This window comes from Ahaetulla prasina, chromosome 7 (genome assembly GCF_028640845.1).
Source record: "Ahaetulla prasina isolate Xishuangbanna chromosome 7, ASM2864084v1, whole genome shotgun sequence".
Lineage (NCBI taxonomy): Eukaryota > Metazoa > Chordata > Lepidosauria > Squamata > Colubridae > Ahaetulla > Ahaetulla prasina.
The window spans coordinates 92,609,393-92,625,739 of NC_080545.1; the positions used below are offsets into that span (position 1 = coordinate 92,609,393).

The window sequence follows — 16,347 nt, forward strand, 5'->3', positions numbered from 1 at the left end:
TAAACTTCACTGGCCTTCAACATGTGCATAATTTGTACATGAATCCCTGAAATAATTTTTTATTGTTAAAGAAAAATAACGTTGTTTGTTGCCCCAAGATGGGTATAACTCTTTCAAGTTATGAGAGAAATCTAGGAAGTAGGGAAGGAATAGGAGAGGATAAGAAAGTAGGAATGAAGAAAGGAGGGAAAGAAAGGTGTGTAAGAAAAGGTCGCTGTGAAAAGGAAATGGAGAAATGACAACCCCGAAAATATACAAAGAATAAAAATTGAAATAGTAAAAAAAAATAAAACGAATGAAAACGAATGAATATGAATAAAAATGGAGAAATTAGAAAACAAAGGGAGAAAAAAGATGTAATTTAATAAAACAAGCAAAAAAATATTAGGAAAGGAATAAAAAGTTAGGGGGAGAAAAATATTTTGGCAAAATTTGTAATTAAGAAAAATATATTTGAATAGTTTGAATGGTATAAGATAAGGTCACTACTTTGTTTATTAATTGTTTTTGTGTGGAGGGGGAAATTAAAAATCGATAAAAGCTTGTATTAAAAAAAAGTTGTGAGAGAAATCTTAAAATTAACCATTCAGCCATGATCAGTACTGAAGTTGGAAAAAGAAGTAATATGAATCATTTATGAATGCTTAACGTTGAATTAAACTGAGTTTGAATGTAATCTAGTCTAACAAACTCTATCTCAATACTTTTTCAACAATAACCTGACCTGAGATACTAAGGATTTCTGATTCCTTCACTTTATGAAATATGGTTAATATTCTAGAAAGATTCTTTCCTGTATTCATTCCTCTGTTATCTTTAACCGAATATTTTTTTAGGTCTTTAAAACCTATTTTAACCATAAAATCTATAAAAAGAATTCCGGATAGAGTAAGAATGCAAGCTACAAACAATGAGGGTTTCCAGCTTTCAAGTTTAGTTTAAACAATTTGTCTAGCTCAAGAAGACAGAAGTGTTCAGAAGAATCTAGCAAACCTGATGAGATTGTGAAATAAAATTGTAACAAAGCTAAAAAAAAAAGAAAAGAAAACCAGTCAAGAAGAAACGAAAGAGTCAGTTGCAATCAAAAGGTCAAATAAATTTGATTGACCAACTATTGAAATTTTTCTTTTTAGAGATCTTTCGATCAGAACTTGTCCTATTTTCCTTCCTTTTTTGAATGGTCCTGCTGCGCTTTATTTAACCTTTTGATTGCAACTGACTCTTTCATTTAATAAAGCGCGGCAGGACCATTGGAAAAAGAAAGGAAAATAGGACAAGCCCTGATCGAAAGATCTCTAAAAGGAGACATTTCAATAATTGATCGATAAAATTGAGCAAATAGTAGATGAAGTTCTAAGATTTGCCAGTGTAAAGCCATCAAATGCAGGAGGAAAAAAAAAAGTATGCATTAATTCAGTCTGGAGAAATCTTTAATGTTATTCCTTCTGAAAGTTAGTATCTCATCACTTCAGGTCAAAGAACTTACCTGAGTGAAGTTCTGGTTTCAAAGTTGCGTGTCTTCCTTGTTCTCTTGCTGTTCCTGAGGCAACCTGAAGCAGACTCTTCCCTTCTGTGTGCAGGAGCCCCACTTTTGCCCATCCTTTTGTAGGCTTCCTAAAATTGCGAGGTCCTCACACGTTCGCCTATGATTTAGTCACACAAAGTGGCACCTGGTTTTTGTGCTCCCACAAAACAGACTAGCATCCCATCCGAGTTGAATAATGCCAGTAGTAGGCCGCCATCTACTGATGAATGTCTGCAATGCAAGAGCATCTTGGGGAGGTTCAATCAGAATAGAGAACTGGAAGGGACCTTCGAGGTCTTCTAATCCAGGGGTCTCCAACCGTGGCAACTTTACGACTTGTGGACTTCAACGCCAACTTGGCAACTCCAAATCTCAACCAGCAAATGCTCAGTCTTACATATTGGAAAAAAGAACCTAAACACTAAGTACATGCTTGATGGACATTACCTTACAGATGACCCCCACCCTGTTAAAGACCTTGGAGTTTTCATATCAAATGACCTAAGTGCCAAAGCCCACTGCAACTAAATAGCAAAAAAGGCTCTAAGAGTTGTAAACCTATTTTTACGTAGCTTCTTCTCCAGAAACACTACACTACTAACCAGAGCATATAAAACATTAGCTAGACCAATTCTTGAATACAGCTCGCCTGTCTGGAACCCATACCTCATTTTGGGCATTAATACAATTGAGCGTGTCCAGAAATATTTTACAAGAAGAGTTTTCCACTCCTCTGAAAACAACAAAATACCTTATCCCACCAGACTTGAAATCCTAGGTTTAGAAAACTTAGAACTCCGCCAAATCCGCCAAGACCTGTGTTTAACACACAGAATCATCTATTGCAATGTCCTTCCTGTTAAAGACTTCTTCAGCTTCAATCGCAATAATACAAGAGCAACCAATAAATTTAAACTTAATGTTAACCTCTTCAATCTCAATTGCAGAAAATATGACTTCTGTAACAGAATTATCAGTGCTTGGAACACATTACCTGACTCTGTGGTCTCTTCTCAGAATCCCAAAAGCTTTAACCAAAAACTTTCTACTATTGACCTCACCCCATTCCTAAGAGGACTATAAGGGGTGTGCATAAGAGCACAAACGTGCCTACCGTTCTTGTCCTATTGTTTTTTTCTTATATATATATATATGCTTATACTTCCTTATATTTCCTCAAATATATGTTTATATACTATAGAATCATTTTGTGTGATGCTTATGTATATTGTTGTGACAAAATATGAATGAATGAATGAATGATTGGTTTCTATCCATGGTTTCTTCCATTCATTGTTGGTTGCCCTCTGGTGCTTTGGAGAATAATTTGACACACACACCCCTTCTTTGTGGCAGCCTCTTAAATACTGGAATACTGCTATCATGTCACCCCTAGTCCTTCTTTTCTCTAGACTAGCCAAACTCAAATCTTGCAGCCATTCTTGATACGGTTTGCTCTTATTTTATCGTAAGATAAAACACACAGACAGAAACAAGCATTAGAAAAATTAAATGAGGAAAAAAGGAAAGGAAAGGGGAAAAAAAAAACAATGACTTCCAACTTTTTTTTTTAGTGTTGTAGAATATAAAAAAAAACATTCCAACCTCAACTTTTGGCTTTACATCTCTAAATATTTCAAGCCATTTCTCTAATAAAAATGTCATTCTAGCCCTGAAAACCTACAATCAAAGTTTTATTTGCTTCAGTTTCAAAGTCCAGCAGCCATTTTCGAGTGGAAATAAAACTAGATTCTTCTCTTTCAGTAAAAAAAAAGACAATTTTATCATCTCTGGTGTCCATTGCACCAATTTTACCATCCATCCATTTTTCCGTTGTGTGAATTAATGGGCCTTTCTTTTCCTTGTGCATATGAGATTCTCGCCATGTTAACATATATAGTAACCAACTGCCAAACTTTTTTTTTTCAAGCTCTTTATCTATCAGAAATGAAAAGACAACTTTTAATTTTCAGTTTTGTTTTAGTTTAGTTTTCAGTTTTATGTGTATTTTAAGAAGCTTCTGAATTAAGAGAAAGATCCGATCCCCATACAGTCCTCAATTTTTTATTATTATTATTATTATTATTATTATTATTATTATTATTATTATTATTATTATTATTATTATTATTATTTGCATTTGCATTTGCATTTGCATTTGCATTTGCATTTGCATTTGCATTTGCATTTATATCCCGCCCTTCTCCAAAGACTCAGGGCAGCTTACACTATGTTAGCAATAGTCTTCATCCTATTTGTATATTATATACAAAGTCAACTCATTGATCACACAATTTCTGTTGCGAAGCGAAGCAGTCCCATTTTACAACCTTTCTTGCCATGGTTGTTAAGGGAATCACTGCAGTTGTTAAGAATAACAAGGTTGTAAAATGAATCTAACTCCCCCATTCATTGACTTTGCTGGTTGGAAGTTCACAAAAGGCGATCGCAAGATCCCAGGACAGCAGTGGCAAACGCATCTGAATTTTGATCACATGACCATGGGGAAGCTGCAGTGGTCGTAAGTGTGAAAAACGGTCACAAGTCATTTTTTTAAAAAAATTTCAGTGCTGTTGTAACTTTGAATGGTCACTAAATGAATGATTGTAAATCGAGGACTACCTATATTTCTCTGCTTTATCATAAGCCCCCCATAAACAATAAACAGTAGCCTTTTCTCCTGCTTGAAAAGGGGGCTGGACTAGAAGACCCCCAAGTTCCTTTCCAGTTCTCTTCTCTTCTCTTCTCTTCTCTTCTCTTCTTCTTCTCTTCTCTTCTCTCCTCTCCTCTCCTCTCCTCTCCTCTCCTCTCCTCTCCTCTCCTCTCCTCTCCTCTCCTCTTCTCTTCTCTAGTATTCTACTCTATACTCTATTCTACTCTACTCTTATCTGTTCTGTTCTGTTCTGTTCTGTTCTGTTCTGTTCTACATGGACAACCATTTAGATATGAGCCAGCAGTGTGCAGCAGCTGCCAAAAAAGCCAACACAGTTCTGGGCTGCATAAACAGAGGGATAGAATCAAGATCACGTGAAGTGTTAATACCACTTTATAAGGCCTTGGTAAGGTCACACTTGGAATATTGCATCCAGTTTTGGTCGCCTGATGTAAAAAGGATGTTGAGACTCTAGAAAGAGTGCAGAGAAGAGCAACAAAGATGATGAGGGGACTGCAGGCTAAAACATTTGAAGAACGGTTGCAGGAACTCGGTATGCCTAGTTTAATGAAAAGAAGGACTAGGGGAGACATGATAGCCGTGTTCCAATATCTCAGGGGTTGCCACAAAGAAGAGGGAGTCAAGCTATTCTCCAAAGAACCTGAGGGTAGAACAAGAAGCAATGGGTGGACACTAATCAAGGAGAGAAGCAACTTAGAACTAAGGAGAAATTTCCTGACAGTCAGAACAATTAATCAGTGGAACAACTTGCCTGCAGAAGTTGTGAATGCTCCAACACTGGAAATTTTAAAGAAAATGTTGGATAGCCATTTGTCTGAAATGATGTAGGATTTCCTGCCTGCTCAGGGGGTTGGACTAGAAGACCTCCAAGGTCCCTTCCAACTCTGATATTATTATATTATTCTACTCTGTTCTGTTCTATTCTGTTCTGTTCTGTTCTGTTCTGTTCTGTAGTATTCTACTCTACTCTACTCTACTCTACTCTACTCTGTTCTGTTCTATTCTATAGTATTCTACTCTATTCTACTCTACTCTACTCTACTCTACTCTACTCTACTCTACTCTACTCTACTCTACTCTACTCTACTCTACTCTACTCTATTCTATTCTATTCTATTCTATTCTACAGTATTGTACTGTATATTCTATTCTACAGTACTCTACTCTGTTCTATTTTACAGTATTCTACTCTACTCTATTCTACAGTACTCTACTCTACACTACTCTACTCTACTCTATTCTACAGTACTCTTCTCTTCTCTCCTCTTCCCTTCCCTTCCCTTCCCTCTCTTCTCATCTACTAAATTCTCTCTCTCTTCTCTTCTCTTCTCTTCTCTTCTCTTCTCTTCTCTTCTCCTCTCCTCTCCTCTCCTCTCCTCTCCTCTCCTCTCTTCCCTTCCCTTCCCTTCCCTTCCCTTCCCTTCCCTCTCTTCTCATCTACTAAATTCTCTTCTCTTCTCTTCCCTTCTCTTCTCTTCCCTTCTCTTCCCTTCTCTTCTATTCCTACTCTACTCTATTCTACAATTGCATCTCTAGCCTACATCTCCCCCTGCAGTCTTCCTCCTCATTCTCCATTTCAGTTTGGCAAGTGAGCAAAATCCCAGCTCCCTCTTTTAACCAGCAGGAGAAAAAATACCCGAGCCGAGCAATTGCAAAGCTACTTCAGTCTCCGTTTGTTGAAATCCCTGCCAAGCTTCCCAACAAGTTTTACTCATTTTATTCTTGTTTTTTTAAAAAAAATTCCTGCCTTTTCTTTCTTTCGTTCTTTTCTTTTTTTTCTGGACAAATCTCTCTCCCTCTCTCTCCCCCCCTCTCTTTCTCCCCCACTCTCTCTCTCTCTCTCTCTCTCTCTCTCTCTCTCTCTCTCTCTCTCTCTCTCTCTCGTAAACAAAGAGCCCCTCCTGCACCAAGTGGGGAAGACCCATCATTTAAAGATACTTGCACAAATGCTACAAAGACACTTTGCCTCAGGAGACAGCAAAGACTAGGAGCAAAATGCCTTTAGTCCGGTCTCTTTCGGTCACTTCTCTCAACGGTCTTCCACAATGGGACAGTGAAGATTTACCAGTAGAAGACCTTTTGCTCTTTGAAGTCTCTTGGGAAGTCACCAATAAAGGTTAGTATCCTTTTATTTATTTATATGTGTGTGTGTGTGTGTGTGTGTGTGTGTGTGTGTGTGTGTGTGTGTGTGTGTGTGTTTTCTGAGGCTTTCACGGTTGTTTCTATGTAGGTCTTTGGTTGTTGGGGTTTTCTCCCGTGTAAAATTGGAAGTGTCTTGGTGACGTTTCGACGAAGTCTCATTCGTCATCTTCAGGCTTCAGCTTCGTGCTTCTATTTCTTTGCTCCCAGAAGCACGAAGCTGAAGCCTGAAGATGACGAATGAGACTTCGTCGAAACGTCGCCAAGACACTTCCAATTTTACACGGGAGAAAACCCGAACAACCAAAGACCTACATATATATATATATATATATATATATATATATATATATATATGTATGTATGTATGTATGTATGTATGTATGTATGTATGTATATGTATATGTATATGTATATGTATATGTATATGTATATGTATATGTATATGTATATGTATGTATATATATTATTCTCTTCCAAGCTGCTGGAGCGACGGGATTTTATCAGTGTTGCAAAATTATGAATGAAAGACTGGGGAGAGGAAGGAGGGAGAAGGAGATGGAGTTACTTAGGTTGCTGAGGGAGGCATGGATGTGTGCAACCGCTGGTGCCCTGCGCCGAATCCGCTGCACCCATTTTATTTATTTATTTGTCGCCTGCCTCGATTATTTTGACAAATAAGGCCGAGGCAGCAAACATATCCGACACGTCCTCCTTCTGTTTTCTGCCACAACAAGAACAACCCTGTGAGGCGGGCTGGGCTGAGAACGACTTCCTCAGAGGTTGCCCAGCTGGCTTATATGGCTAAGGCAGGTCTAGAACTCACAGCTGCCTGATGATTTTGGCCCCCAAATCACCCAGCTGGCTTTTACGGCTATGACAGAACTAGAATTCACAGTCTCCTGGTGATTGTCCCAAAGTCACACGCGCAGCCAATTTTCATACTTAAGAGGGAGCCTAGAATTTCAGTCTCCTGGTGACTTGGCTGAAAGTCACTCCGCTTTCATGCCTAAGGTGGGAGTCTAGAACTCCCAGTCTCCTGGCTTCTAGGTGCCTCAACTTAGAACACCTTTGCTATAAAAGCAAAATGGCACGATCCATGTGTACAATTTAAGAATTGTTAGAATTCCATCAAAGAGAGAAGCAACCTGGAATTAAGGAGAAACTTCCTAACAGTAAGGACAATTAACCAGTGGAACAGCTTGCCTCCAGAAATCGTGGGCGCTCCATCACTGGAGGTTTTTAAGAAGAGACTGGACATCTGAGATTGTATAGGTTCTCCTGCTTGAGCAGGGGGCTGGACTAGAAAACCTCAAAGATCCCTTCCAGCTCTATTCTGTTCTATTCTAGTCTAATCTAGTCTAGTCTAGTCTAGTCTAGTCTATATTCTATTTCTATTATCTTTGAACAATGAGAACAGTTCTCCCCCCCACTTAAATTGTATTTTTGTAGCTCTGAATCCATTGTAGTTTTGGTGTCAAATATATCATTCTTTGCGTTCCTTTCCCTCCCTTTTTTTTCTGAGTAAAACCAAACAATCATACCCACGCTTGGGAATGAAACATAAAGAATATTTAAATATTTTAGGATTCTACTCCTATTTTTTTTTCTATATTCTAGCTCTTAGTTACAAGAAATCGGATGGGGAAAATGATTTGAAAATTCATTTTAGCATTCTCTGCCCAGTTATTTTCCCGTACTTTACCTCAGACTCTTAATTATACTTGGCATATTCCATGAAAATACCACCATTTTTGTTATAATGTCCGTACATTGGCCATCCAGTATATTTGTCAATCTTTTCAAGCGTGGCAGATATGATCCCTCGGTTAATCCACTAACTTTTGCAGCCATAACAATTTTGAATCACTATTTTTATTAACATCGATGGAGATCTTTCCATGAGAATGTGGGCAGCCCCTGCAGATAAGTTAGATGTACTGACAGGGATGTCGGCTGTGAAACACCTCTACTTACATTTTATGTTTGTGTGCATGTGGCAGACTGCAATGTGGACATAACATATAACATAACGTAACATAACATAACATAACATAACATAACATAACATAACATAACATAACATAACATAACATAACATAACATAGAACAGAGTTGGAAGGGACCTTGGAGGTCTTCTAGTCCAACCCCCTGCCCAGGCAGGAAACCCTACACCATCTCAGACAAATGGCTATCCAACATTTTCCTAAAAATTTCCAGTGTTGGAGCATTCACAACTTCTGCAGGCAAGTTGTTCCACTTATTGATTGTTCTCACTGTCAGGAAATTTTTCCTTAGTTCTAAGTTGCTTCTCTCCTTGATTAGTTTCCACCCATTGCTTCTTGTCCTGCCTTCAGGTGCTTTGGAGAATAGTTTGACTCCCTCTTCTTTGTGGCAACCCCTGAGATATTGAAACACTGCTATCATATCTCCCCTAGTCCTTCTTTTCGATATTCGACATACGATAGGGCATTTTTCAAATACCTGTTTTTGCCAATTCAACTCATGATTTTGTGATCTATGAAAAAGTGACTGCTCAGAGTCAATTTCAATAATTCCCTCAACACTGTCAGACTATTTACTGAATCTGCACTACTATTAATCGTTTCATAGTTCCCATCACCAATCTCTTTCCACTTATGACTGTATGACTATAACTTGTTGCTGGCAATCCTTATGATTTATATTGATATATTGACCATCAATTGTGTTGTAAATGTTGTATCTTGATGAACGTATCTTTTCTTTATGTACACTGAGAGCATATGCACCAAGACAAATTCCTTGTGTGTCCAATCACACTTGGTCAATAAAAAATTCTATTCTATTCTATTCTACATCTTCTCCCCCATCTGTTGGTATTTGTTATCCTGCTAAGAATAATGTAAAATCTTTTATTTATCTGTGTGCTGCCTTTATTATTTTTGTGTTTTAAAAAAACAAAAGAAAAAACAAGGCAGCAAACATACCTAATGCCTGACTAAGTGGCTCAGTGGCTAAAGACACTGAGCTTGTGGATCAGAAAGGTCGGAAGTTCGGGGGTTCGAATCTCTAAGTACAGGTCTCCTGCATGAGCAGGGGGTTGGACTAGATGACCTCCAAGGTCCCTTCCAACTCTATTACTGTTAATCCTTCCTCCTGCTTTTTTACCCATAACAGCAACCCTGTGAGGTAGGTTAGGCTGAGAAAAAGGATTAGATTAGGATTAGAACCCACTGTCTCCTGGTGATTGTCAAAGTCACCCAGCTGACTTTCATACATGAGACAGGACTAGAACTCACAATCTCCCAGTTTCTAGTATGGTAGCTTAAACATTTGACCAAACTACCTCTCATAATCTTTTCCATTTTCAGAACTATTCTTTCATTTCCACCACAGTTCTAAGACAAACTAATAAAGGGTGTTGTTGCATCTCATAATTTAAATGAATTGATTAGCATCTTCTCTTTAGCAATTCCTTACATCAAATCTAACAAAAGAAATGTTGTAGTGGGCCTCCCTTCAGAAATGGTTGACCAATGTCTGTTTGTTCTGCTCATAAACTCAAAGTGCCCCTGTTTTGTTTTTAATCCATGTAGAGTCGGTGGGGCCAAACTGATGGCCTTGACTTAATTTCAGTTGGCTTCAAGCAATCCGTCCAAACCTAAACCAGCTGGAGTTATTTTGGTCATCTCTCTTGCAGCCTGGTGGGAAGGGGAAAGGAAGGAAGGAAGGAAGGAAGGAAGGAGGGAGGTTAGGAGAAGGAAGGAAGAAGGGAAGAGGAGGAGGGAGGCAGGAAGGAAGAAAATTAGGAGAAGGAAGGAAGGAGGGGAGGGAGGGAGGGAGGGAGGGAGGGAGGAAGGAAGGAAGGCAAGGAAGGAGAAAGAGAGAGGAAGGAAGGAAGTAGGTTAGGAGAAGGAAGGAAGGAGGGGAGGAGGGAGGCAGGAAAGAAGGAAATTAGGAAAGGGAAGGAAGGAAAGAAGGAAGGAGGTTAGGAGAAGGAAGGAAGGAGGGGAGGAAGGGAGGGAGGGAGGGAGGAAGAAAGGAAGGCAAGGAAGGAGAAAGAGAGAGGAAGGAAGGAAATATTTATTTTATTTATTTATTTAATTTTGTCATAACAATATACACAAGCATAACAGAAAAGATTATATAATATATAAACATATATATGAGGAGAAACAAGGTAGTATAAGCATATATATATATAGGGGAAGAAACAATAGGACAGGAACGGTAGGCACGTTTGTGCTCTTATGCACGCCCCTTAGAGTCCTCTTAGGAATGTGGTGAGGTCAACAGTGGATAGATTTTGAATAAAGCTTTTGGGGTTATGAGAAGAGACCACAGAGTCAGGTAATGCATTCCAAGCATAGATAAATCGTGTTTTCTGCAATCTAAACTGGAGCGATTGACATTAAGTTTAAATCTGTTGGTAGCTCTTGTGTTATTGTAGTTGAAACTGAAGTAGTAATTAACAGGAAGGACATTACAACGGATGATTCTATGAGCTAAACCCAGGTCCTGTCGAAGGCGACGAAGTTCCAAGTTTTCTAGACCCAGGATATCAAGTCTGGTGGAATAAGGTATTTTATTGGTTACGGAGGAGTGGAGAATTCTTCTCGTAAAATACCTTTGGACACGCTCAACTGAATTGATATCGGATATATGGTATGGGTTCCAGACAGGCGAGCAGTAATCAAGAATTGGCCTTGCAAATGTTTTATATGCTCCGGTCAGTAGGTTGGGTTAGGAGAAGGAAGGAAGGAAGGAAGGAAGGAAGGAAGGAAGGAAGGAAGGAAGGAAGGAAGGAAGGAAGGAAGGAAGGAAGGAAGGAAGGAAGGAAGGAAGGACCTTGAAGTACCTAGGGTTGAGAAACAGTGCACTAGATGTTTTATTGGATTTATTGGAAGTCATCCACCCATTGGAAGCCATGAGAATAGCTAACGTACTTGGTTGCAAATAAAGACACACAAATTAATGCAGATCAGGTAACCTTGGCCAAAATTACCGCACAGTTCTCCTGCTCTGGATAAGCTCATCCCTTTCAAAGATAGTTCCTCCAGTCTATTTTGATCTACTTTGTCTTGTTCCTTGTAGAGGGCAGCTTAGCACGGGACTGAAACGGACGGGTGGTATTTGTTGACATTTGCTCCAAAACCTGTTGATTTGCCATGAGGAACAAACCTTTTCCTGCTGTAAGGACAGAAATGAGTAAATGATGAGTAAATCAGTAACTTCACCTGACATCTCCCTGTATGGGGCTTAAGATAAAGGGAAACTGAGTCGGGAAATTGCTTTGCAGTTCCAGAGATCTAATCTCGGCGGGGCAAATATTACCCTGGCCTTTGAAATCGGCTGTTGCTGGAAATTTAGGGAGTGAATATTGCCCTCAAAGGAAAACCGCTCCCATCGTTTGCAATCACACTTTCTTTCTGGATGAAAAAATATTTATCGATGGTGAGGCCCGGGCATTGTAAGCAACAGGCAGTCCTCAAACTTACAACAGTTCACTTAGTGACCGATCGAAGTGACAACGGCACAGAAAAGACTGACTTGCGATCATTTTTCACCCTCATGACTGTTGCACGGCTTCACGTGATTTGGATTGGGATGCTTGAGAACGGACTCACGTTTATGACGGTTGCAAACGTCCTGGGATCATGTGGGATCCCCTTTGGTGACCTTCTGACCAGCATAGTCCATGGGGAAAATCAGATTCACTTAACGATGGTATTACTAATTTAACCACCGCAGTGATTCACTTACCAAATGTGGCAAAAAAAGTCGTAAAATGGGGACAAAACTCACTTAACACATGTCTCACTTAGCAACATAAATTTTGGGCTCCCTTGGGGGTCATATGTTGAGGACTAAGGTAAAGGTAAAGGTTCCCCTCACACATACGTGCTAGTCGGGGGCGGTGCTCATCTCTGTTACAAAGCCGAAGAGCCAGCGCTGTCCGAAGACGTCTCCGTGGTCATGTGGCTGGCATGACTCAACGCCAAAGGCGCACGGAACGCTGTTACCTTCCCACCAAAGGTGGTCCTTATATTTTCTACTTACATTTTTACGTGCTTTCGAAACTGCTAGGTTGGCAGAAGCTGGGACAAGTAACGGGAGCTCACCCCGTTACACGGCAGGACTAGGGATTCGAACCGCTGAGCTGCCGACCTTTCGATCGACAAGCTCAAGATCCTAGCCCCTGAGCCACCGCGTCCTAGCATGTTGAGGACTACCTGTAGACTAAACAGGAATCAGACAAGTGACTGCATTAATTACTGAAAGCAACTACATCAGCATATCATAGCCTGTTGTGAATTTTTTTAAAAAAAATCATTGACTGGTTGGTTCATACGTCATATTTAACTTGGTTCCATTTTCTGCAATGGTGCAATGCTCTGAACTCTAAACTAGGGGTCTCTAACCTTGGCAACTTTAAGACTTGTGGACTTCAACTCCCAGAATTCCTCAGCCAGCTTTGCTTTGCTTTGCTTTGCCTGCTGAGGAATTCTGGGAGTTGAAGTCCACAAGTCTTAAAGTTGCCAAGGTTGGAGACCCCTGCCCTAAACTACTCAAATCCCCCAAGTTTGTTCAACACACAAAACAACCAATATTAAACTCATCAAGGTTAGGATGCTGTGGGCAGAAGCCCTTCTCTTGGTCTTTAACTGACCTGGTTGAATTAGAAGACAATGACCTGGTGAAGCCTCCTGACATGAGGAAGGAAGGAATCAGGTAATCCACAATGTTACGACCACAATGGTGCCCAAAATTTCTGCTGCTAAATGAAACATGTGTTAATTCAGTTTTCCCCCATTTTACGACTTTTCTTGCTATGGTTGTTAAGTGAATCAAGGAAGAAGTGGTGGGATTCAAAAATTTTTACTACCGGTTCTGTGGGCGGGGCTTGAAGGGCAGGGCATAGCTTGGTGGGCGTGGCTTGGTGGGCGTGGCAGGGGAAGGTTACTGCAAAATCCCCATTTCGTACTGATCAGCTGGGACTCGGGAGGCAGAGAATAGATGGGGGCGGGGCCAGTCAGAAGTGGTATTTGCCGGTTCTCCGAACTACTCAAAATTTCTGCTACCGGTTCTCCAGAACTGGTCAGAACCTGCTGAAACCCACCTCTTCACCAAAGTGAAACGGAGCACCGCCCTCTAGAGTCGGGAACGACTGGCACATATGTGCGAGGGGAACCTTTACCTTTACCTAGGTGTATTATGATAATTTTAACAGGAATTTATGTGCACAGTCACTCATGCGCTCGTTACCTCTCGCCTGGATTATTGTAATGCTCTCTACATGGGGCTCCCCTTGAAGTGCACTCGGAGGCTTCAGTTAGTCCAGAATGCAGCTGCGCGGGTGATAGAGGGAGCTCCGCGTAGCTCCCATATAACACCGCTCCTGCGCAGACTGCACTGGCTGCCTGTGGCCTTTCGAGTGCGCTTTAAGGTGCTGGTTACGACCTTTAAAGCGCTCCATGGCTTAGGGCCTGGGTACTTACGGGACCGCCTGCTGTTACCACATGCCTCCCACCGACCTGTACGCTCTCACAGAGAGGGACTTCTCAGGGTGCCGTCCGCCAAACAATGTCGGCTGGCGGCCCCCAGGGGAAGGTCCTTCTCTGTGAGGGCTCCCACACTCTGGAACGAACTTCCCCCGGGTTTACGCCAAATACCTGACCTTCGGACATTCCGTCGCGAACTGAAGACGCATCTTTTTATTTGCGCGGGGCTGTCTTAAATTGAATTTTATCTTTTATCAATTTTTAAACGGGGTTTTTAGTATGGAAATTTTTTAATTTTAGGCTAATTTAAATAAGTTTTTTAAATGGTATTTTAATCTGTATATTGTATTTTTTTATCTTGCCTGTACACCGCCCTGAGTCCTTCGGGAGAAGGGCGGTATAAAAATCAAATAAATAATAATAATAATAATAATTTTGGGTGAAACAAAGTCGTCTATCGGATGCAGGAAGGAAGACGGTTAAGTTTATCCATATTTTATAGAGAGGGGAGAGGCGCTATTGCTCTGGTTATGCGTTTCCCAATCTCTGGAACCTGAGGAGAAGCGACTCCCTAAAGATCCTGTCATTGTCCTAATAATCAGATTTACTGCAAATATCTGCAGATCCAACACTGGGATTTTGCTTGTTCTAAGTACGGTGCTTTTTTGCAAACTCTTCCAAAGCAGTTTTTTGCCAAGGCCTCCCCCCACGAAACCACAGAGCAGGCAGAGATTATAGGAGGTGACAAGGGACCCCTTTGGTGGTTAAGTTGTCTCTCCACACCCAACACAAACTATGCAATCAAAAAAACCCACCGCTTCTTCTCCAGAGGGGTCCTTTTCCTGGTACGCTGCCAACTTTTCAAATGTCTCAACAGGTACATACCTGCCCTGTGAAAAGATATTCATTTTCCCTGGGTTTGGTGCACGCTCTAGTCTAAACAAAGCCAGATTGGGGTTGGAGAGATTCATGGGGGGGGGGGGGCAAAGAGTTATGGAAAACCCACCTGTTATTTTAGCATATTGTACAAATGAAGTAATCATGTGGGATGATATAGAGCAATGTTTTGGTAGCTTTAAGATGCGTGGAGTTCAACTCCCAGAATTATGCAGCCGGAATGGAGGTTTCCCCCCCACCAAAAAAAATGGCTAAAAAAACCCACAAAAAACCAAGTTGCTTCATTGAGTTATTCAATAATATAATTTTATTAAAGCTTTGCATTATTGTTTTTTTTTCCCTAAAGGGCAGAAGGGAGGGAGAGAGGGAGGAAGGGAAAAAGGAAGGAAGGGAGGGAGGGAGGGAGGGAGGGAAGAAGGGAGGGAGGGAAGAAGAAGGAAGTAGGTTAGGAGAAGGGAGGGAGAGAGGGAGGAAGGGAAAAAGGGAAAAAGGAAAGAAAGAAGGTGGGAGGGAGGAGATAGGTTAGGAGGAAGGGAAGGAGGAGGGAGAGAGGAAGGAAGGAAGGGAGGGAGGGAGGAAGGAGGGAGGGAGGAAGGAGGGAGGGAGGGAGAAGGAAGTAGGTTAGGAGAAGGGAGGAGGGAGAGGGGAAGGGAAAAGGAAAAGGAAGGAAAGAAGGTGGGAGGAGGAGATAGGTTAGGAGGAAGGAAGGAGGAGGGAGAGAGGAAGGAAGGAAGGAAGGAGGAGGGAGGGAGGAGGAGGAGGAAGGAGGAGGAGGAAGGAGGGAGGAGAAGGAAGTAGGTTAGGAGAAGGGAGGGAGAGGGGAAGGGAAAAGGAAAAGGAAGGAAAGAAGGTGGGAGGGAGGAGATAGGTTAGGAGGAAGGAAGGAGGAAGGAGAGAGGAAGGAAGGAAGGAAGGAGGGAGGGAGGAAGGAAGGAGGGAGGAGGAAGGAGGGAGGGAGGGAGAAGGAAGTAGGTTAGGAGAAGGGAGGGAGAGGAGGAAGGAAAAGGAAAAGGAAGGAAAGAAGGTGGGAGGGAGGAGATAGGTTAGGAGGAAGGAAGGAGGAGGAGAGGAAGGAAGGAAGGAAGGAGGGAGGGAGGAAGGAGGGAGGGAGGGAAGGAGGGAGGGAGGGAGAAGGAAGTAGGTTAGGAGAAGGGAGGGATAGAGGGAGGAAGGGAAAAAGGGAAAAAGGAAGGAAAGAAGGTGGGAGGGAGGAGATAGGTTAGGAGGAAGGGAAGGAGGAGGGAGAGAGGAAGGAAGGAAGGAAGGAAGGAAAGAAATGTGCTTACACTTTTAAAATTCGTATTTGTTCTGCTTTTGTTTCAGTTGGTGGCATCTGCACAGTGATCCAGACAAAAGCCAAAACCACTTTAGAAGAATGGGGGGAAAATTACTTTCTCCTTGGCCCTTATTTCGAGCATAACGTGAAGACGCAGGTGGAACTCTGTGAACCTCCCAACGCAGCAGTGAAGAAAGCGATGGATGTCATAAAAGCCAACGGGTATCAGGTAAACAAATTTTTCCCCCCTAGAAAATTGAAACTTTTTTTTTTTAATTCTAAAGCCGAGAAGACTTATTGGGTTCGTAAGGTCCCTATCCTCCGTTCACATCAATAAACAAGCCAACCAACC

At 41.4% G+C, this 16,347-nt stretch overlaps 1 protein-coding gene across 1 annotated transcript in view; it reads left to right on the forward strand.

Annotated features, from left to right (window-relative positions):
* GYS2 (glycogen synthase 2) overlaps positions 1 to 16,347 on the forward strand; it is a 60,069-nt gene that overhangs the window by 2,536 nt on the left and 41,186 nt on the right. The window contains exons 2-3 of the mRNA XM_058191594.1: positions 6,093 to 6,315; positions 16,043 to 16,224. Of these exons, the coding sequence (XP_058047577.1) occupies positions 6,195 to 6,315; positions 16,043 to 16,224 (303 nt within the window). The 5' untranslated portion in view covers positions 6,093 to 6,194. The remainder of the gene's footprint in view (positions 1 to 6,092; positions 6,316 to 16,042; positions 16,225 to 16,347) is intronic.